The 21872-nt window shown below is 39.2% G+C and overlaps 1 protein-coding gene across 6 annotated transcripts in view; it reads left to right on the forward strand.

The window, feature by feature from the left end:
* Positions 1-206: 206 nt before the first annotated feature.
* Positions 207-21872, forward strand: part of CDH8 (cadherin 8) — a 163963-nt gene continuing 142297 nt past the window's right edge. For 4 of the 6 annotated variants that reach the window (XM_039327587.1, XM_039327588.1, XM_039327586.1 and 1 more), the window contains exons 1-2: positions 207-765; positions 21138-21589. In XM_039327587.1, coding sequence (XP_039183521.1) covers positions 21338-21589 — 252 coding nt within the window. In that variant the 5' untranslated portion in view covers positions 207-765; positions 21138-21337. Of the gene's footprint in view, positions 766-2361; positions 2421-21137; positions 21590-21872 lie in introns of those variants that run through there. The other 2 variants (XM_039327585.1, XM_039327589.1) reach the window with 2 other exon arrangements.

Consider the following 21872-nt stretch of genomic DNA (forward strand, 5'->3'; position numbering starts at 1 on the left):
ACTTTCCCGCCTCGCGCTTCGCCTTCGGCAGGCAGGCAGGCAGGCAGGAGCGTCGGGCGCGCGCGTCGCGGGGGCGCGGGCGCGCGGGCGCGCGCGCGGAGCCCGCCGGCGTCTGAATGAGCGGATTTATTTCGGAATCTCCCTCGCTCGCTCCCTCCCTCCCTCCCGCCAGCTCGCGTCGCCGGAGATGGGCTTTCGCAGCCGCGCTTGCTGCTGCTGCTGCTCCTGCCGCTGCACCCGCCGCCGCCGCCGGAAAGCCTCGCGCCGACAGACGAAGCAGCCGCTGCCCTGAGGAAAAGAAAAGCCGGGAAGGGGGGGCTTAAAGCCGCAACTCCGCCGCCCTTCGAGAGAGCCCGAGGCAGCCCCCGGCCAGGGAGCCTCCGAAAGTGAGGCGGGAGCGCCCGAGCCCCCGAAAGGAGAAGGAGGAGGAGGCGTCGGAGGCGTCCAGGGGAGAAGAGCAACACTTGGGCGTCCGCGAAGCCACCGCCGACGCCAAGAGGCAGGTGGGCTGGCAGCGCTCGGGCAAGCTCGCCCGGACTGGCCCCTGTTCGCCTCCCTTGGACCAAAGGAGCGGGGAAGGCGACGCCGGGTCGACGAGGCTTCCTTCCTCCCCCCCCCCCCACCTCTCCGCCGCCGTCCCAAGCTCGGGAAGCGAACCGGGTGATCCTGGGTTGAGCTGCCGTCTTTCTTTCCCCTCCCTCCGCCCCGGAGTGGGACTTAGCTGGAGGTTTTCCTCGCCTTCGAGCCGGGAAGCGAAGCAACCCCGTAAGTCCTGCTTTTGAGAAGGGTTATTGTGAGTGTTATCATCATCATCATCATCATCATCACCATCATCATCATCATGACCATCACCATCAAAGGAAGGTTCTCACGTCAGAACTAACACCCGGGAAAGAGGAAGACGGGGTGGGGGGTAAAGGGGGGGCTCCGTCGGGTGGGAAGGCGAAAGTGTATCTAACTCTGACCGCTCAGCTACGAATTTATTTTTTTTTCCCCTTGCCTCCTTCCTGGCTCTGACGTTCCTGGGCATCCTTGGGTTTCGGAGAAGATGGGGGAGAAACACCTGAAGGTGCCCGTTTTGCGGTGGGAGGTGCGCTTAGTGAAGGTGGAGGCTTTGGTCCTTGATGTTTCAAGCTAGTCTAGAGAGCACTAGCTTCTCTCTCTCCCTCTTCCCCCCCCCCCATCCCCATTTTCCACCACCTTGAAGATGGGGATTACAGTCAAATCTTGAAAGATATTGCCTGGTTGCCAGTCCTGAAATTAACCCTCCTTTCCCCCCCCCCTCACACACACACACACACATAGGAAAAGAATGAAGAAGAAAAAAAGGGGGAGGAAGCCCTCCATTCATCAGATCCATACATGTTGGAGGGAGAAAGGTGCAATGGATGGAAAGAGAGGAATTCTTTCCCTTTTCGAAATAGCAACATCTTCCTGACTACTCTGGAAGAAGAATCAGAAAATCGCAGAGAATCACAGGGACCTTGTAAGTCTTCTAGTTCAGCCTCTGCCCAAGGCAGGAGATGCAGGAGTCTTCATCCCGTTTCCGAACAAATGCGTCTCCAATATTTTCTTGAAAACCTCCAGCGATGGAGCCCCCCCCTGGCTTAATAGTTCTCACTGTCAGGAAATTCCTCCTTTTTTCCAGGATGGATCTCCTTCTGAGGAGCTTCCATCCCTTGCTTCTTGCCCAGGAGAATCCAAAACTAGCTGTCCAGTCTCCTCCGGATTTCCCAAAGCAGCATTGGAGTTATGCAACAGAGCAGCATCCCTGCAGAAAACCCTTATCTACAAGTTGTTTCTCTCCTCCTCTATTTATTCACTAGGCTGCCTACTTCAGAAGTGGAGCAGCTAATGCAAGATGAAACTTGCAGGAATCATCTTAGCTCCGGTCCCATATTAATGGCATCTTTGCCACAGAGCAAGCTCAGCAGACATTCAAATGCAGCTCTTCTTGATCTGTCTCCCTCTCTCTGCCCCCCCTCCCCTTTCAGCATTTCATTCAAGGAAGGATCAGGGCTTGGAAGAATAACATGTTCTTTTGCATTTCTGCTTAAATCTCACAGCTTTGGGAGGTAACATCCCCATCACGCTGTCAGTCTTCCCTGCAGAGTACAGCCAGCCACAGCAGAACATTTTGTTCAGTTGGGGAAATAGCAAATCAGATGACAGCTCAGAGGCTAGGGAGGGCTGCCTACAGATCTGCCCTTTCCTGTGGGTGATGATGGTGATGGTGAAAGACTAAAAAGGCTATTTAGTAGGAACACTTAAAAAAAAAAAATCCCTTGTGGACTGACAGCATTAGTAAATGCAGATTCCATGGTGATTTGAAGCTTACAGCTTCTATCTTAACTTGAACAGCTTGAAGAGCGAACAGGATGGAACCATTCCAAAGCCAAAAGAAACATGGATGCCAACAGGTACCAAACTCTGTTAAGTCTAAACCCATTTTTAAATTCCCTTTCCCTTGGCTAGACTAATGTGTGTGGTGCATGGTTAGCTTGAAAACTATTGATCCCTCAGAAGGGTCAGGAGGTCAAGAGAGATAGGAGGTTGACTGTTGATACCCAGGGATACCACTGCTTCTTTATAAGATGACCCCCCCGTACTGTTAATAGCTGGTGGTCTCAAAGCTTAACTGTGTTTGCATAAACAGAAATCTAACAGTTGTTCGCTTCAGTTGCAAGGAAACAGTGTGAGAGTTAATGAATGGAGCTGTGCCAAAACCTTTTAAAGTTCATTCACCCTTTAAAAAAAAAAATCCAAATGAATTTCTTGGGGGTGGAATAAGGCTCCTAGTTTTAACAAATGGATTGGGCTTCCTGAAAGCCTGTCTCCCTTGGCATTGTTGCAACTTCTTTGGAAGTAGACTTGCTCGGAACTGTCCTATGTGAGGCTTTGTTGAAGAGGCAAAGAATTCCACAAGGATTCTCTGCAAATTAAAATCAACAATGTGGACACTGGGAATGCCTTCCCCAGAAATGCAAGTTTGCTTAAAGTATCCAAGCCAGAATGATCCAACTGAAAGTAGTATCAGTTATGAGGCTGGTTAGGAAAGCTAATGTGAGAATGGATGAAAGATGAAGATTGTGATAGTGCTGTGCTGCAATGGCACTAAATCATCACTGATTATTCGCTAAATGAAAACACTATCAATAAATAAGCATAGATCAGTCTATGCTTATCATAACCGTTGTGTAAGCTTTTTGTTGACCACTTTGGTTTTACAGAACTAGAAGGGGGGAGGAATCATGTGGAGGAAACAAGGATAGCTAGGAAGTAGTTTAATCTTTGCATACCTATCTTGATCTATGCAGACCCAATATCAGAAAGCAGAGCCTTCCCTGTGAAATGCAGCTGATTCTCATCTTCCTTTTGCAATAAATATTGTCATCCTCTCTCCTTCCTTTGACAAGCTCAAAGTATATGTTGCATCATATCATATCAGACAAATACTTGGTTGAAACTCCGGGAGGGGCTTTTTCAGGTAGGAAATAAATAGCAGCTGTTGCCTGTCATCAACAGCTTGTTTATAGTGCTTATATTTTTTGTTTCCACCAAATGAAATCAGTTGATTCCTCAAAAGATGTTACAAGATAAATACACCTTTTAAATTAAAGGTCAGAGTTCTTGACAAGTAACAGTTTAAATAAATAAATCTCTCCAGTTCACATTTTGTCTGCATACAATCCACTTTTTTTCTGTTTCCATTAAAAAAAAATCTTTCCCTAACACCCTGGGCAAGGAGCTCTGCCATGATAACCTATAAAGGCTGTGGTCCAGGCTTATTTGAATTTCACTTTTAGATGCTATGAAAAGGTTGCCAATGTAGCTTCAGTTCAGTCTAGATCTATTTTTGGTTTGGTTTGGGTTTATATTCATATAAAATAGCCCCAACTGTATTTTATCACTGCAGTGGGTAGAATATTATCAGCATGATTGGCTTTTTCTATGAAATTGTTCTCTGCAAGTTTTATTTATTTGGAGAATCTAAGTAAAGATTTATACAGCTTTATATTATTCCAGGCATATATGTGTACAAACACATATGCATACACTAACGTTTATGTCTAGATGCTATTGATACATTTTTCTAGAACAAAGTAAATAGATCCATGCATTTTTATCACCTGGTTGGTAAAAATCTCAGTTTATTGCCTTTCTCAGAATAGACCTTTAACATAAAAAAAGTCAAAAGATTTCTGAGCGTTATATTTGTCCCATCAGAGTATTCCAGTTGGGCATCTTTGATCACAGGAGAAATTCTTCATATCAATGATCAAGTCTAGGATGTGTAAATCATGCGTAACATAGATTTAACATTTTAAGGGGGAAATAATATACAGTGTTGGTCAACCAAAATGTTATCATGACGAGAGACAAAGTCAACAAGGGAAGGAAAATCCATAAAAAGGGGATACTTTCAACGGAGTTGAGAAGATTGAAAACTGTTGCTGACACTGTAGTTACATGAATGCTTTGTTTTACAACACACCAGCACTGAAGTAGAAAACAAAACTCAGGCTGACCTTTAAGGAATGACAGCTACCTACAAAATGTTGATTGTGAGACTCGGATCTTACCTTTCTTCTTGTTAATGAACTCACTTATTTACATCAAATAGATGGTCTGGCATTGATAGTGTTCTAATCTTGCTATTTAATGTTTCAGATTTTTAAGCACAGAGAGATCATGAATGAATGAATGGAATGCGAAGAAATATAACTTGTGTTCCTCATATTCTAGTTATGTTTTTGCTTTGATCTTGAATAATTCAGGAAGATCTATCCTATCCTATCCTATCCTATCCTATCCTATTCTAGACCAGTAGTAAAAGTTGAGTGATAACAGTTTGTGTTTAGGGAGAATCCAGTTTAATAGTGACCTCAGAGCTCTCTAATCCTGTATAAGAGAAATATACATACTTATAACTTCTTTAAACACTTTGTTTTAAATACAGTGTTTAAAATGTGTATGTTTGCTTTACAGACAGTAGAATTTTAGACATGCATTTTCATGCTTTATTATTATCTATCAGAGTAATTTATGTTGAATTTTACTACTGAGAGTTTCTGTTATGTTGACAGTCTGCTTTCTTGATTTGATCGGATTTTTATTTGATTTCTTATGTTGTAAGCATTCTAGAAATTGAATAAATTTACTGTATAAATTTACTTATATAAAACTATATAAAGAAGTCATTGAACTTTTGAGCTGTTAAATTATCAGAATTTTATATGGTAATGAATTCTATATACCAATAGAAACAGCAGAGCAAATTTTGAGAATGAGGCTTGATTTGAAGGCGTTTGGAAGATGGAATAACATCTGTTAAACTATGGATATCTAAAAGTTCATTTCTATCTTTCTTCTTCTACTGCTTTACTGTGAATTTTTGGTTACTGTTTGCAGATTGATTTATTGTAGGCATTTGAATTTTATCAGAGAAAAACTCTGACTCAAATTGCATTGGAGTTTGTTTCTTGTGTTCAGGAATCCAATAATTAAATTTCTAGTGCTTAAATTTAGTTCTGGTGTTCAAATTTAACTGGGCTGAATTGGATTCTGTTTCTTTGTCTTTGCCATTGATGAGTGAATATTTCTCTGTTATATCAGCAGTAAGAATATTAAAGAGTTACTCCCACCAAAAGATAAGACATATGCCTCTGAGAAACCTAGAAGCAGATTATAAAGGGAAAGTGTTTTGTTTTTGTTTTTTTAACCATTTTGCAATTTCTGTAATTTGCAGAGCAAATTCATGCAGGACATTGATGTTGTCAGACAACGTTAAATACAGTAAAGGTTTAGAAGCCACCTACGACATACTTGTTTTGCAAACCACATTCTGTTCAAAGCTTTTCTTTCTGAGGAACCAATGTCCATTGTTCTTTACATTTTCATGCAGTTGAGATTTAGGATGTGACTGGAAGGTCACCAAGAGTTGTGATGAAGGTATATATAGGGGACAGAGAAAATGAGATCAGCCAGGAAACTAAAGAGGGAGAAACCAGTTAAAGGTCTTTCATCTATGATGTAAATCTTTTCAGAGATCACAGTCTGATCCAGAAACTGGGGGGGGGGCAATGGGGGAAAACACATTTTTCTCTCAATGAACCCTGAATAGATTTTCTGGAATCCTATATATAATAGATTTTGAAGAAATATGTATGTCTGAGCACAGACACACTCCTTGTTTCTTGAAGCAACAATGCAAAAACTTAATATATTTATACACTAGCCTGTTTGTCTTGCCTGCAATATCAGTCTCAGTATTTTTTTTTTTTAAAGCTCTGTTTCTAATCTGTGTGTTTAACACGGTCAGACGAGAGAGTTGTCTATCTCAGCTATAGAATGCATTTTTTTTAATGCAACTGGTTTAAGGCTGTTAAGTCTTCAAAACTGGACATTTGTTTCTTCTTGATCTATGGCAGAATCTGAAACCCTAAGGGAAGCTGAGACTATTTACCACCGTAATGCAGTGATACAAACTTTATTATGGATAACCTGCAATGTGTCTTGGCCTTAAAGAGAACTGAATTGTCAACCACCATCCATTTGGACTTTTCAGCAAGTAAAATCCCAGTTTCACTCATGTTAGTTTTGCAGAATGTGACGGAGATCTGTTCAATGGAGAAGAGGCAAAGCGTGGTGACTGGGAAAGATTCTTGTTGTCTTCAGTGAGCTTACCATACCCCACTTTCTAGCTTTCTCCATTTAAAATGACACACTTGTTTGGAACAATATGCTTCTGATAACGTCAGACATAGATGAGAGCGAACAGAGATTGCTAGATGCCTTGTTGCATTACTTTATGGGGAATGAAGATGGTCTATGCTTGGCCATAAAATAGGACTGCGATAATTGGATAAGGAGTGAAAGGAAGGGAAGAGGAAAACAAAGAGTTTAGCTGGATTCAGTTCATTCCAGACATTATTCAAGTGAAGCTTTTTTTCCGGCTTGATGTAGTCTATATATAATGCCTATATTTTCTGACTAGCATTAGCAACTCTAGTTAGAAATTGTAGGAGTGGTGGTCCAACAGATTTGGAAATGCTAATATGGGGAAAGCTGATGGAATGTACTATATGCATCCATTTGGAACATAAAATATCAGTGCGACAAATTTATATTTTGTGGCAACCATGGAGTTGTTATAACCATGGGACCTACTTTAAATATACAGTTATAAGCATGAACATGCTCCCAGCACTGTTTGATTGGTGACAGAATGTATGAGCGGACTGCATTTAGAAGCATTATGGCCTGATATAATGTAAGGTTCACCCACGTTAGATTTATAGTTGTAAATTCATACAATTTGTCACTTGATATTACAGTCATGCAATTGGCTGAGGTTTACTGAAGTCGGGAAGTCAATTTTTTGCTCGTGAACAAATCTGAAAGTGGGCCCTTTGACTGTGTAGGACAAAAGAACCCAGCTTGCCTTACATGTCTGGTTGAAGTGGCATAATTTGCTGAAAACCAAATTAAAATAATTCAATTTAATAATTTAATTTAATTATCGATTTAGTTGCCTCACAACTCCAGAATGACTCTGGTCAGCTCATAATATAGCAAACAGAATAAAACACAATTATTTGGAACAAATAGACCTGTTCAAAAGCTAAAAAGATACTTGGGATAAAAAATATATATATCTACAGTTGCTTTCAGCAGCTCACATAAGGTTTGCATGCCAGAAACAGCTTGCAGAACAATAGAAACAGTTGTTTTAGGTGGCACTTTCCACAAGAGGCACTGTTTCACTTGCTCCAAATGTCATATTCACTTATTTTAAAAGCAGTGGATGTTTGAGTGAAGCAGAGATGGACCTATCAATAATAGTTGTTGTCTATATCTTTTAAACGGCAAACATCATTACATAGAATATCACCCCCATAAAACTGATTGCTACCAGGCTCCTTCTGTTTTTAACACATACCTTTGTGATTCAGGTTGGAATAGCAATAGCACTTAGACTTATATACTGCTTCACTGTGCTTTATAGCTCTCTCTAAGCAGTTTACAGAGTCAGCATTTTGCCCTCCCCCCCCCAACAATCTGGGTCCTCATTTTACCGACCTCGGAAGGATAGAAGGCTGAGTCAATCTTGAACCGGTCAGGATTGAACTGTCAGTTGGCAGAGTTAGCCTGCAATACTGCCTTCTAGTCACTGCGCCACCACAGCTTTTAAATGAATATTTTTGCCAGTTACACATAAACATGTGTAATTCATTTTTTCACCAGTTACATAAAAAAAATCTCCTCCTCCTCCTCCTCCTCTTTAAAAAAACACAACAATTATGTGTGGTGGATGGAGTACATACAAACTGGATTTTTTTTTTTTTTTTTGCTTTTATTTTGGAAAGTGGACCATTACAACTTCAGTGAGAAAAATTATAAGTGACGTAGAATTGCTATGATAAGTTAAATGTTCAGATTAAAACCATCCTGAAGGACTGCCGTGGTACTTTTTCTGTAATCTGCAGAACCTATGCCATTCTCTAAAATTAGTAACATTTGTAGACTTCCTAAAGCATCCTCAGTCTCCCTTCTTCCTCCATAAATTATTAATTACAGGTAGCCCTTGGTTAATAATAATAATAATTGGGATCAGAATTTCTGTTGCTAAGCAACATGGTTTTAAAGCTCACCAACACATGATACACTGCTTATTGGTAATATGTCTGATATTTTCACTGTCATTTAAGCAAATCCTGTCCTATCATTAAGCGGGACATCACACAGTCACCGTTTACGAACTTCTGCTGTCTTCCCCATTGATTTTGCTTGTCAGTAGTGAAGCCAGCAGTGAAAGTTTCAAATGGAGATCACATGACTTCTGGGATGCTGTAATGTCTACAGCTGGGATTGGTTGAAAGATCAGTGCCGTCGTAAGTTCAAACAATTGCTGAATGAGTGGCTGCTAAGTATGGATTTCATCTTAGTTTGGGATTAACTGGTCAAACAGCATGTGGGGAAAACCAAACCCTATCAGTGAGTTTATCAATGTCTCTATATAAAAGCCAATGTCCCAATGGCGGGATGTTTATGTAAGTGCAGTTTCTCCAAAATTGTAGTTACAGATGGGGACATGTGAGCATCAAAAGGTTGAAAAAATAGTATAAGTCCTCCTCTATGGAAAACACTGTTCTCAAAGGTGAACTTTCGAAGGGCATTTTTTTTTTTTTAAAAAAAAGAGAAAAACCCATAGCTAAAAATAAGAATATTACTGCTTCCGGTAGCATCTTTTTGATAAATAAATTCTTTAATGTCTGTCCTTTGTGACCTTAAGCACTTGAGATTATCCATTTTCTTTAGTAATGGCTTCCTTTATCATAGTAAGTAGGACAGAGATGGAAAAATAACACTTTGTTGAATGAATAGTTTACATAGATATTGTGCCTTTATTCTTTGCATGCACACAAACATCCTTTCCACACACTTTTCCCTTATGTAGTAGATGGCTTCATACATAATATGAAGGACACTTGAAAGTAAAAGAACTAAGAAATAAAATAGGAGCTGGGAGGGGTTTTTTTCCCCCACACCATGCTGGGAAAGAGAAAAAAATAAAACAAGCAGCAACTTGTAACCTATCAAGCTGAACGCAGACCACCCAGCCATGCACTGTGCTTTACTAGAGCTTGACAGCCCCTGAATTTGAAGTCCCAAGTGTGTGTCAAAGCCCGGAATATATCAAGCCACTTGAGGCCATAAATGGCTGTCTACGCTGAGTTCTGGTGCATCACAGATTTCCTCTGAACTCGTCACCTGCCCACTGTCCCTCCCAGCCTTACGTTAGCCTGATCAGCATGACTAAAAAGTCCATGTTTTGATAAGAAAATGCTGAAAATGAAATTGCTTTTATATTCACTGCATTTGGCAAAGGCAACATCTGTTGCTGGCAGGCTGCAGAGTTAGAAAAAGTGGAGATGGGTGTCCAGTTTTGAGGGGTCCCTGGTGCTCTCTCAGCTTGGTTGCTTTCTTGCAATCATCTCATTATCCAACTAGGTAAATTTCTATGGAGATTCTCAGTCATCCAGGCCATAGTTATCCCAAGGATGCTTTTTCACGAAGCAACTGGACTTTCTTGTTTTTCTTTAAAGACATTTCTCCCCTTATCCATGAAGCTTCTTCAGCTCTGACTGGATGGTGGGGAATGGAAAGGAGTATAAAGCTTCTTGGATGGGAAGCGAAATATCTTCAAAGAAAAACAGTTGCCTCATGAAAAAGCATCTTTGGGATACCCAGCTAGGTAATATCAGTTGTAACAGCACTGATGATACTACCTGGTTTGGCTAACAAAACATCTGCAAGAAAACAACCAAGCTGAGAGAGTTACAAATATTCTCCTCCATCAGTGTCCAATTTGTTTTCAAGGGTCTGGATGAGTTGTGAAGCGGCTGAAGTCTGCTCAGAAAGTCCTTGTCTTTGTGGATTACCACTAATTTAATTTTATAAACACATGTATGCTTATTTATATTTTATTTAGAAAAATGTTAGGCCTTTTACCTGTTTAACAGTTCTGGACAGCTTGCAAAGATTTAGCAACATTATTAAAAAGGAAAAAAAAAACATATGTGTCATATAATAAATACTCAATGTTAAAAAAAATACAGCATTAAAAATCCTGCACTAATAAGTAAGACTTTAGTTTCTTCTTCAATTGTAACAAAGAAGATAATTAACTTGAAACCAAATAGCAATTTGTTGCATAAAATGTCCCTTTCTCGCAGAAAGAAGACATAACTAAAGGTGTCAAACTTGTTATTGGGAAGACTTGCAAAAGATCATGCCACTGATGGTCTAAGTCAGTGGTCTTCAAACTTGGCAACTTTAAGACTTGTGGACTACAACTCCCAGAATTCTTCAGCCAGCCCTGGGAGTTGAAGTCCACAAGTCTTAAAGTTGCCAAGTTTGAAGACCCCTGGTCTAAGTATATAGAGGAATTATAGGAGAGCGTGTATTCCTGTAAATAACTTGGATGAAAGCCATCTGGAGATTTATATATCATTATGGGCAGCTTGCATTGGACTTGGAAAATAACTGGCACCTAGGGAACTAGTTTCTGCATAGGAATTATGCAAGATATGGTTTACCACTCACACATTCTGGGCTATCTTCAAGGGCTGACTCACAAAGGATACATCACAACAATCCAGTCTTAAAATTATCAATTCATGAATCGCTAACCCACTTTTCTCTCCTTCTGGGTACATCTTCCTTGCAACTGATGTTAGGTAACTGTCCAGCATCAATATTGTGTCTAGGAGAACTTGTGGGCTGTAATTCTGATCCTTCGGGGAGAATACAATTCCATCCAGCACCGCGGTCTCTCGCAGGACCCCCCTCCCTTTAGAAACACTATCAACTCTGTCTTATCCACCTGGTTTTTCCACTTATGAATTGTATGCATATTTGTCTTCCTCATAAGTGGCAAAAAAAGTTAATTTACTTAATCTTTACTGCACTCCCCAATATATGACAAGTTGGAAGTTTGGAATTGCAGTTCAAATCTCACAAGTTGTATTCTTTTTTTCTCATTATTTAGAAAAACCAAAATGCCTTTCTATTTTTTCAGATCAAAGGTTGTGTTGCGTTTGTGTGTTGAGAGAGTAGGGAAAGAGGAAGGGAGAAAGACTGAACACAAAAGAGAATTCTTTCAGTGTAGCTTATCCGTCTAACACTCTTAAAAGAGAGTTATGTTTAAGTGTACCAAAGTTATTTTTTAAAAAAACATTTATTTAGGAATATGCTAATAATCTTTTACTTAGTGTTCCTTTCTCTGACTTGCATCCAAGAACAATATTGCCCTTATTTTTGCAGTCTCCAAACAATTGACAATAGGGGAAAAATGTTTTTGGGGAGAAGGGCCATCTGACCATGATACGTTTGGTCGTGGGTATCTTTGCTCTCACTCCATTGTGTTTGGTCTTCCAGCCATGGACAAAAATCAGGGATCAGCTCAAAAGCAAAAAAGTAGGAAAAAGAAGGAGAGGTTTAAAAGCATATAGTGGGGATTCCTGTGTGGTGAGGTTTTCAGCTGTGTGACTTTTTTTAACTGAACAAATAACTTGGTCAGGTAAAATTAATTAATGCACCATATATCCATTCATCTAGCATTATTTTTATCTATAACAATTTTGTTTCAACTTGAAAACACAACCAAGTCTTGTGGACTGGGATGGTGTTTGCTTTAATTGTCAATAATCCAGAAAATTCAATTGTTGCTGCTATTCTAGCACATAAACGTATACAATCTAAATGGTAATGATGGTGGTAAAAGAGACAACTTTTTTTTTTTTTCAAATCTCATCCAGCTTGTAAAAGTCCCTCTCCTTTTCTGGAGCTGTGCCCAAAAGGAGAAACATCGCTTCAGGTTACAAAAGACCTAGAGATGACTTGACTGATATTTTTTTTCTCTCCCAGCAATAAATTGCCATTGATTAGAATGGTGAAACTGTTCTGCCTTAGAGAGCTTGTGTCCATTTTCAATAGGTGTCTTGAAATCTTTTGTCTGGTGCCTTTCTTGATCTTACGACGACAATTACCCAGAATTCGGAGGTAGCATAGCCAAAAAGACCGTGCTGGATGGGCATTCTAAGTATTACAGCATAGTCCTGACACAACTGGAGGATAACAGATTGAGGAACATGGTTGTTTAGATCCTTTCAAGGAACAAAGATAACAAGTAACAGGGGGCATAGTTTGAATAAACTCTAGAAGTGAGAAGTGTAATAAGCTCATGTAATTACCGAGAGAAAGCACTTAGGTTCTTCCATTAAGGAAACTACTGAAAACATTTAAAGTTTTGCGTTTGTGTACGCATCAAATTAGCAGGCTTAATGCTGGATTGCTGCAATGAACAAGAACTATCCATTTCATCGCTCTTTAGTGTGTGTTTCTAATCTCTTCTGCTCTGGTATATACTGCCTGCACTGTTAGAAAAAGAAGGCTGGTCCAAATTCTTGAGAAGGAAGGGAGGAAGAAGAGGGAGGGAAGGAGGGGGGGGGAGAAAGGAAAAGAGGGAGGGAGAAAGGAAAGGAAGGAGAGGAGAGGAAGGAAAGGAAAGGAAAGCTATGGCTCAAATGTTCTCTTAAGGATGAGAAAAGAAAAGAATAAAAGGGAGTTCGTAAGACTTTGCACAGTGCCTGTGTATGATAATTTCTAGCAAAAGAGAGACATTGTGACTTTATTTCAGTAGCAATGCACAGTGTCTTGCCATTAGCAGGAGACACTGAGAGTTCCCTGTTTGCTGTTTAGACATGCCCAAACTATCTTCTTCATTATCCTCATCCCAATCAGTGGGTAAATTCCATGGAGGAAAACTCTTTTAAACAGAGGGCTTTTTTTGTCCAAAAGCCCTTTAAACCAATGAAGAAGGTGGCCCATTGGTTTTCAAAGTCTCAGAATAGGGAGACTTTGATTTATGGACACACTTGGAATTTGGAGAACAGAGCACATAGATGGGGGATGGATAGGAACTGAATATTCATATAAAGGTTGCCCTAATCTTCAGGACCAGCCAGAGAAAACTCAATTTGCCAGAGGATAAACTCGTAATATTATTCCCAAACACCCCCATCTCCCTTACGATATTTTCTCTGCCTGTTTACCTTATCTCCCAAGAAAATGCTGGCCTATAGCCACTCCCTGTATATGCAGATATGTAAGAATGTCTATGGGTTCAAATAGTACCACAGGCATTATTGCACATTAAAAAAAAATAATGTTATGGTTTTCCTTGTGGCGAGCCAGTTTCTTTTTTAATTTAAAATAATCTTTTGGGGGCAGAGGGCGGGAAGATTGGTGAATGAAAGAACATTTGGGTCTCAGTTTATGCATCCAGTTTGATTTCCTGCAATAACTGATATCAGAAGATATCCAAAGTGTTCAAGACAAAGAAAAGGCAAAGCCGTATGAAACGGAAGATAAGCAAAATCGCGAGCAATGATAAGCAAAGGGAGTCGGTATTTTTGTACTGTGTTCTGTGTGTGTGAGAGGATGACAGTGAAAATGACAAGGTCCTTTCAGGATAATCAAGAAACTCAAGGAGTACAATTAAGACTATGCCCAATTTTACCTAAGGAGTTGTCCAAACCTCCCATTAGAAAAAAAATCCAAGGACGGAAAAAGAAGAGAATGGCCATAGATTGTTGTCTTTCCTCTTCATTCCACCACTTGGAGTTTCCAGACACAATTTTTATTATTATGACAGCAAGATTTTCTCTAATAATTGACCAAAGAGAATTAAATGAACTACAGAATCACAAAATTGTAGAATTGGAAGCAGCCACAAGACTCTTCTAGTTCAACCATAGGCAACATGCAGAAAAAATGAATTTATACCTCTCTCCACGAAAGGTGACAGATATGGAGAGCTGTGGAAGAGTATCTTATTGCCTTCCCATGTTTTGACAAGGAAATAAAGGGTAACGAACTATAATATAATAACGGACAATCAAATGATCATGCAGAATTATAGCCCTGGTTTTAATAGCAACACTTTTAAAATATCAGACTGCCTATCCTGTAGGAACTTTGAATAACATAATAACAGAGTTGGAAGGGAGGCCTTCTAGTCTGACGCAGGAGACCTTATACCATTCTAGACAAGTGGCTGTCCAATCTCTTCTTAAAGGCTTCTAGTAATGGAGCACCCACAACTTCTGAAGGCAAACACTCCACTTAGTTAATTGTTCTCACTGTTAGAAAATGTCTCCTTAGTTCTAGGTTGCTTCTCTCTCTTCCATTTGAATCATAATCCCCTACACTCCTTCAGAACAAATAGCTCAAGTGACTCAGTTCAGAGGATATTTAATCTCTTGATTTCCTACCTCAACACTTGATAGATGTCACCTGAATATATAAACTCACTATACTTAACCGTACTGAAGTTTAAATGGTGTGAAGTATGACTCCTTATATATTTAATTTATCTAGATCTGTTTAATACCTATTAATCATTGCCTGTTCTAGAAGATACCTCATAAAGTACTTTACAACAAATAAACTTGCTTCTGAAGCACTGACAATGCCATCATTATTAATTAGTCAACTGATATTCAAGATCTCAAGGTTAAGGGCCAGGCTATTTAAAGGAATCTCTAACATTGCTTATAAACAATGTAATATAAAGATTAATTAACTATAATAATTTATGGCTATTTATATTGGCTATTTATATTGTATTCTAGCCCAAACACATATATGTAATTCTGTGTCAGTTCACAGCTATTATAAAAACATGGATGCAAATTTGCATGCATTTCCAAGCTTACATGCAGAAACAATACACTGTTTCAATATACATTTTTTCTAATAGTCACAATATTTGTGGGGGTGGGGGTGGGGGGAAATCAGCAATTTTCCCCACTCTGGCCATTTTGGACTCAGATTTCTTAAGGCATGCATTCAACATGCATTTTACATTGGAGAATTGCATTACTCAGTTTGGGACCTCAAACCCCAGTTTGGATATTAATTCCAGAATGTAAAATAGACGGATTCATATTATAATGAAGAGTATGTAAATTTCTTTCCATTCCTAGATTGTTGTTATTACTTCAAGAATGGTTTTTAAGAGAACATTGCTTTCTAAAATGTGAAAATACGGTATGCAAGTGCTCCCTTTTGTTTTAGGCTTCACATTGATTTTAATTTGAGCACTTTATATTTTAGTTTGCATGGTTAATACAAATTAAAATTCTTAAGGAGAATTCACTCCAGCTGCAAGGAATGCTGATTATACCTAGAAGGTAGATGGCTGAAAAAAACAAATCTCGGCATGAATTTTTTGTTCAGTGATATCTGGTGGGTCACAGGTCACCATCCATGCTGTAGATGACATTTTAATTCTTTGTAATGCTAAAGCATGTGGAAGCATGTGCTAACCAATGTTAAAGTGTGTGGAAGGCTCAGAATATCAGAATAGGCATAAGGTATTTAGAAATATAGGTAGCCCTTGACTTATGACCACAATTGAGCCCAAAATGTCTGTTGCTAAGTGAAATAGCTAGTTAAGTGATCGGTGTTTTACAACATTTCTTGCCACAGTTGTTAAGGGAATCACTGGAGTTGTGAAGTTAGTAATCCCATTGTTAAATGATTCTGGTTTTCCCATTGACTTTGTTTGTCAGAAGGCCGCAGAAAATACTCGCATGCCCCCGGGACACTGCAACCGTCATAAATATGAATCAGTGGCCAAGTTCCTGAATTTTGATCCTATGATCTTGGAGATGCTGCAAAGGTTGTAACTCTGAAAAATGGTCACAAGTCACTTTTTTTCAGTGTAGTTGTAACTTTGAACAGCCACTAAATGAACTGTTGCAAGCTGAGGACTACCTGTATATCATGGGAAAAAAGGTAATGATAAATTAAAACGATATTATTGCCAACAAAACTACATGGATCTAGCTTTCTAACTCCCGGAAATCAATCTAAACTCAAGAGAGAGTGTGAGTCTGGGTGTTTTGTGTGTGTGTGGGTGGGTGTGTTTGTATGTGTCTGTGACCCCCATGTGCACACATGCCTTCAAGTCAAATTTTGACTCCAGGCCAAGGCCTGAATTAGTCTCTGCAGTTATCTTGGTAAGGTTTTTTTGCATGTGGTTTTTCCAGTGCCCCCTTCCTAGAACTGAGAGAATATGACTGGCTCAAGATCGCCCAGCTGGCCTTGTGCCTACGGTAGAACTAGAACTCATTGTCTCCTGGTTTCTACCCTGATGTCTTAACCCTTTATACCAGAGGTCCCCAACCTTTTGGGCACCAGGGACTGGTTCCGTGGAAAAAGGTTTTTCCATGGACCGGAGGGTGCGTGGTTTTGTGTGCTGCCTGCATCCCACAAATGGGGCTTTGCTTGTTTGTGCAGATGGGTTGTTGGCATGCTGCAGCCCAGTACCGGTCCATGGTTGGGGACACCTGTACTAGTACATTGGTACTCAACTGCTTCAAAATTCATCATATTTGGCATTTGATGCATTTTGACACGAAAATGTTGTCCCAGTACTCGGCATTTATTTAGTACTCAATGCACTATGATAGGAAGAGGGGGAGGGTGGCTAGCTGTAGAGAATGGACAGGAGGTTGCCCATGCTGGTAAGGTCACTGCAAAAGGAGGGGAATGGACACAGAGGGCGGACAGGAACTCAGCCAAGCTGGGAAGGTTGCTGACATAGGAAAAGGGACAAACAGAAAGTTATTCTCAACCAAAAGAAAGAGTCACATGGTAAGTCACATGGTCTGTTTGGCCCTTGTCCTTTTTATTACTCGTCACATCTCCTGGATACAATTAATGGTGTGTATCAAGGTACCATTTTAATGCCCACTATTTATTTTTAAGCTAAACATTCCATGTTAAGTGTAATTCCTCCAATGTAATTATTCTGTTCATTTTCTACTTATAATTGTATGTTGGGGACCCCTGCTTTATACAGTCTCAACTCTTTATTCAGCTAAGGTAAATAAAAACCAGGGACCGAATTTGAGTAAGAATAAAGGAATCTGCCTGGAATGATGGTTCCTCCTCTTGACCTACCTTGAATGATGCTAAGCTGATGGTCACCTCAAACATAGGTCCTCTTGACCTACCTTGAATGATGCTCCTTACTGATGGTCACCTCAAACATAGTTTCTGCTCTAGCCCCATATGAAAAGAGCTATCAAACAAAGTTTTTAATTGTTTACCCTCGGCAATATAATTTATTTCAATAAAATCAATACTGCAGCATTAGAAATGTAACAACAAATGTCTGGGAATTGACCGATCACACCTTAATGAATTGTTGAGGTCAGAAGGCTTAACTATAACTTGTAATCACAATGATCGACAAGGCAGCAATGGATGTGAAATGGAATTAGCAATGGGTTACTCCTAAAGGAAGTGTTATGTGTAAACAGGTTCCAACTCCCAAGACGTAAAAACCCTGGGGAGTACAATGCAAATCAACGTGCAAATATGTGATGAATGCTTATTTGATAAAAAGGCATTTTGAAGTTTAAGACAGCCTTAAAAATGATTTTGTAGCTATTTATTAAAAGGGGTTATTCATTATGCATCTTAAAAATTACTTTATTTTTCTTTAAGTTTTTTTTTTGCAGTTCTTCCTTTTATGGAGTGAGTTTCTGAAATGATCCAAAGGAAGTTAATAATGGAATTTTTAAATGCATCACTTTTCTTATTACAACGGCCCATAAGTACAAAACTGCATTGTTTGTATATTACACCATAAAGATCAATGCACTTAAGTGCATTTTATATGACCATATGCATTGCCTTAACCTGGAAAATCAATTAGATGATATATGCAAGGACACTTAGTCATATTTCATCCTTGTGCTTATACCCTAAGCATGTTATGTAGATTTAAATCTCATTGATTGCAAGAGAACAACTACTTAAAAGAACCAAACACAGAAATAGCTTAATAGTGCCCACCTAATAGGTTTGGTCTTATAGCACAAACCTATATATGGTTATCTGAATGAAAGCCCTTTGATTTTATGAGATTATTGCTAAATAATAAATGTTCTGCACTATCACTTATGTATTCATAACCTGTGACTTATGTATGAGCATGGAAGAGATAAGATGCTGTCAATGAATATATATCTGAATGTTGACATCTGACTGGCAAATCTTTATTCTGGAATTTTGGAGATGATCCTACTGAGATCAGAATAGGACATCATCTAAGGTGGAGGTCTAGCAGAGGTAGGATAGTTAGTGACTTCCCATAGTTCTTCCCTCTAATTATATTAGGTTTACAAATTGGATACTCCTTTACCATAAATGTTTTTTGTTCTCATGTGAACTTACCAAAAAAATCTTATAACACAACTTTATAACCATTTGGATGGTATGTTTCTTTATCTCTGTCAACTGTCAGCCTGTAAACTGTCAACTGTCTTTGCTTCAAATAGAGTAGAGTAGAGTAGAGTAGAGTAGAGCAGAGCAGAGCAGAGCAGAGCAGAGTAGAGTAGAGTAGAGTAGAGTAGAGTAGAGTAGAGTAGAGTAGAGTAGAATAGAATAGAATAGGAGACCTTGGAGGTCTTCTAGTCCAGCCCCCTGCTCAAGCAGGAGAATCTGTACTATTTCAGACAAATGGTTGCCTGGCTACTGGGGGGAGGCAGGCTCTGGGGTTATGTTCAATTTGTCTTTTCGTGCACATTTGCTTCAGACTTTGCCTGGCTTTTGCTGCAATCAGTTCTTTCCTAGTAAAAGTACTTTTTTCTGAATCTATGGAGCCAAGGGTTTTCTTTCCTTGAGATTGATCGGAGGCAGTCCTGACATTGGTTACCTGGCATGTGCTGAATTAATTTCAGGTTCCTAATACTTTCTAATAACAGACCCATTTTCACATGCTTTTGCTACCAGAAAAAACAAACAGGGACCCCATTTCAGAAGCTCCTTACTATTGTTATCTGAAGAGAAATCACTCCCTCTTGCATGTGGTTGTTTGTTGTGTGCCTGAAATATAGGAAAAATGGAGTTTATAAAATAAATGAAGCAAGGACATTTCAGCCAAATGGGTTCCTTGGCATCAAAGCAAGCTAGCATCCAGACACTGTCATGTTGTGATGATAGCCCTTTACTGATACATTTTATGGTTCACGCTTGCCTAAAATAGCTCAAGAATCAAGTTAGGTTAAATGTAAAATCCATTTAAATCATGGCTGTTGTTTCTTCTCTGTTGTGGTTGATGCTGCTTTTTGTGAGTCTGGCAATACTACAGAGCTATTCCAAGACTGGATTCAATTGTGGCTAATGAATCTTGATGCATTAGTGATGGCTCAATGGAAACTTAATTGAACATTTCTGAGTTGAGAGAGAAAGAAGTCTAAATCTCCTGTCAAGTGCAGTTTGTGTGTATATGGATGCATGTGTGCCTTTAAAAGCACCTGATTAAGCATCATGTTTACAAAAATAGCACTTCTAGTTAGCTAATTCCCTTTAACTTTCTTCATCATGCTAACAAAAAACAAAAATAAATCAGGAAAAAAAAGAATACTATACTTGCGCTCCTGAACATGGCAGCTATATTTAAGTCACAACATTTTCAGTTTTCTAGTAAGGTTTGTGCTGACTTTTGTCAAGTGTCCTGGCAATACCCAGAGTTGCTGTGCAGTGTTAAAAATAAAGTTTCTGTGTCAGCTTTTCATCATTCTTAATTTGACTGGGGGGGGGGAGTTAGAGGAGAACAAAGGAGAACATTTCGATTATATTTCCATGGTGGGATGTGTAGAGCCATTCTCTTACCTCACTTATAAAGTGATTGAGAGTGTTGAAAGTGTTCTCTCTCTTCTTAGCAAATTCATCTTTCGTGTGTCTTTACACTGCAATTAAGCCCCAAGTAAAAATGTCACAAAGAAAATTGTAATGGTAATTTTCACACTGGAAGAAGGGCAGCTCAGAGGACGAGAGAGTGATGTAAAGGGATTTTAACAGACGGAAAGACAGTGATAAACCTCACTTTATGCAGTTTTCTCCCCAGAGATAGGATGTTCCCCAAACCAGCTGGTACTGCAAAACAGTTTTGTTGTGCGTGTTATCCTTAGATGTTGTTAGGATTACAGGATAGATTGGATAAATTGGATGGATGCTCCAGATTGAACATTTTCCTTTCTAAAATTATTATTATCATCACGGCCATCACTTTTAGTATCTTTTACAAGGACCAGTAACTTTTGTAGTTAGTTGCATTAAACAACAACAACAAAAGTTTAAATAATGATCATAATCAACATCATTGCTACAACCCGAAACTTATGTTCAACACCACTGAACAAATGGTATATGTGGATTGTGCAAATGCCAGCAGAGGGCTATGTGAATCCATTAAAAATTTAAAAGGGTTTAAAAAAAAATGGCAGCGCATATTGGTCAGTAAGAATGGGAAGGAAGGAAAGGTTTTCTATCCAAAGAAATGATAGAATGGTTTCCATTTTGCTTCAAAGATACAAATACTTATTTCCTGAAATACCTGGAAATGAATTGCTTCAACTGGATTGTTAAAACAGAATGTACAATCTTAGAATCTACAGATTTGAAAAAAAAAAAAAAACCAAATCACACATTCCCAATTATTTTACTGTTTTGCTAATTTCAGTTATTTCTCTCTGAATTTTTTTTTTTAGGCATCTTTGAAGATAATAAATTCCAATGGAGGGTGTTTCTACCATCTAATCAGTCTCTACTTATGCTTATATTGGTCTAAAAACATGACGGAACTGTAAGTAAATCTTCCTTGCCGCATGATGACTCGGATCACTATAATCTGGAAGGAAGCAGAATAATTGTGTCGTCTTCCGTGGTGATTTGCTTAGTGTGTGGAACAATGCCAGAAGGACTAGCAGAAATGCTTATGGATACATGGGCTCCATTAGTAATATTATGGATTACTGCATTTCCATCTATATACATGGCTCCAATGAATCATTCTCAAGTACTACCCAGTAGATCCAGCAGAGGACTAAGTGAACTCAATGAAGAACAAAGAGTGTTGAACCGTTCGAAGAGAGGCTGGGTATGGAATCAAATGTTTGTGTTAGAAGAATTTTCTGGACCTGAACCAATATTAGTTGGACGGGTAAGTCAATATTTTTTTAATCCTCTAATGAGGCTGATAACACATATTCATTCCTTAAAATTCTTCTCTCAAACTAGCCTCGTAATTCTATGTCCTGTGAATGTTTTGACATGCTACAAGTCAACTAGAAAAGGAACCCATCCCTAATTAGCTTTCTGCCTTTAGAAAGAGCTATAAAGGACAAGGCTGCAGTAAACTCTGATTATTGATTTTATGTGGTTAGCCTATTACAGTCAAGGAAAACGGTACGAGTATGTTGGGCTTGGATTTTGTTGATATGGAT

Source organism: Crotalus tigris, unplaced genomic scaffold, assembly GCF_016545835.1.
Source record: "Crotalus tigris isolate CLP2741 ecotype Arizona unplaced genomic scaffold, ASM1654583v1 scf7180000024362.2655971311:6658466, whole genome shotgun sequence".
Classification (NCBI taxonomy): Eukaryota; Metazoa; Chordata; class Lepidosauria; order Squamata; family Viperidae; genus Crotalus; species Crotalus tigris.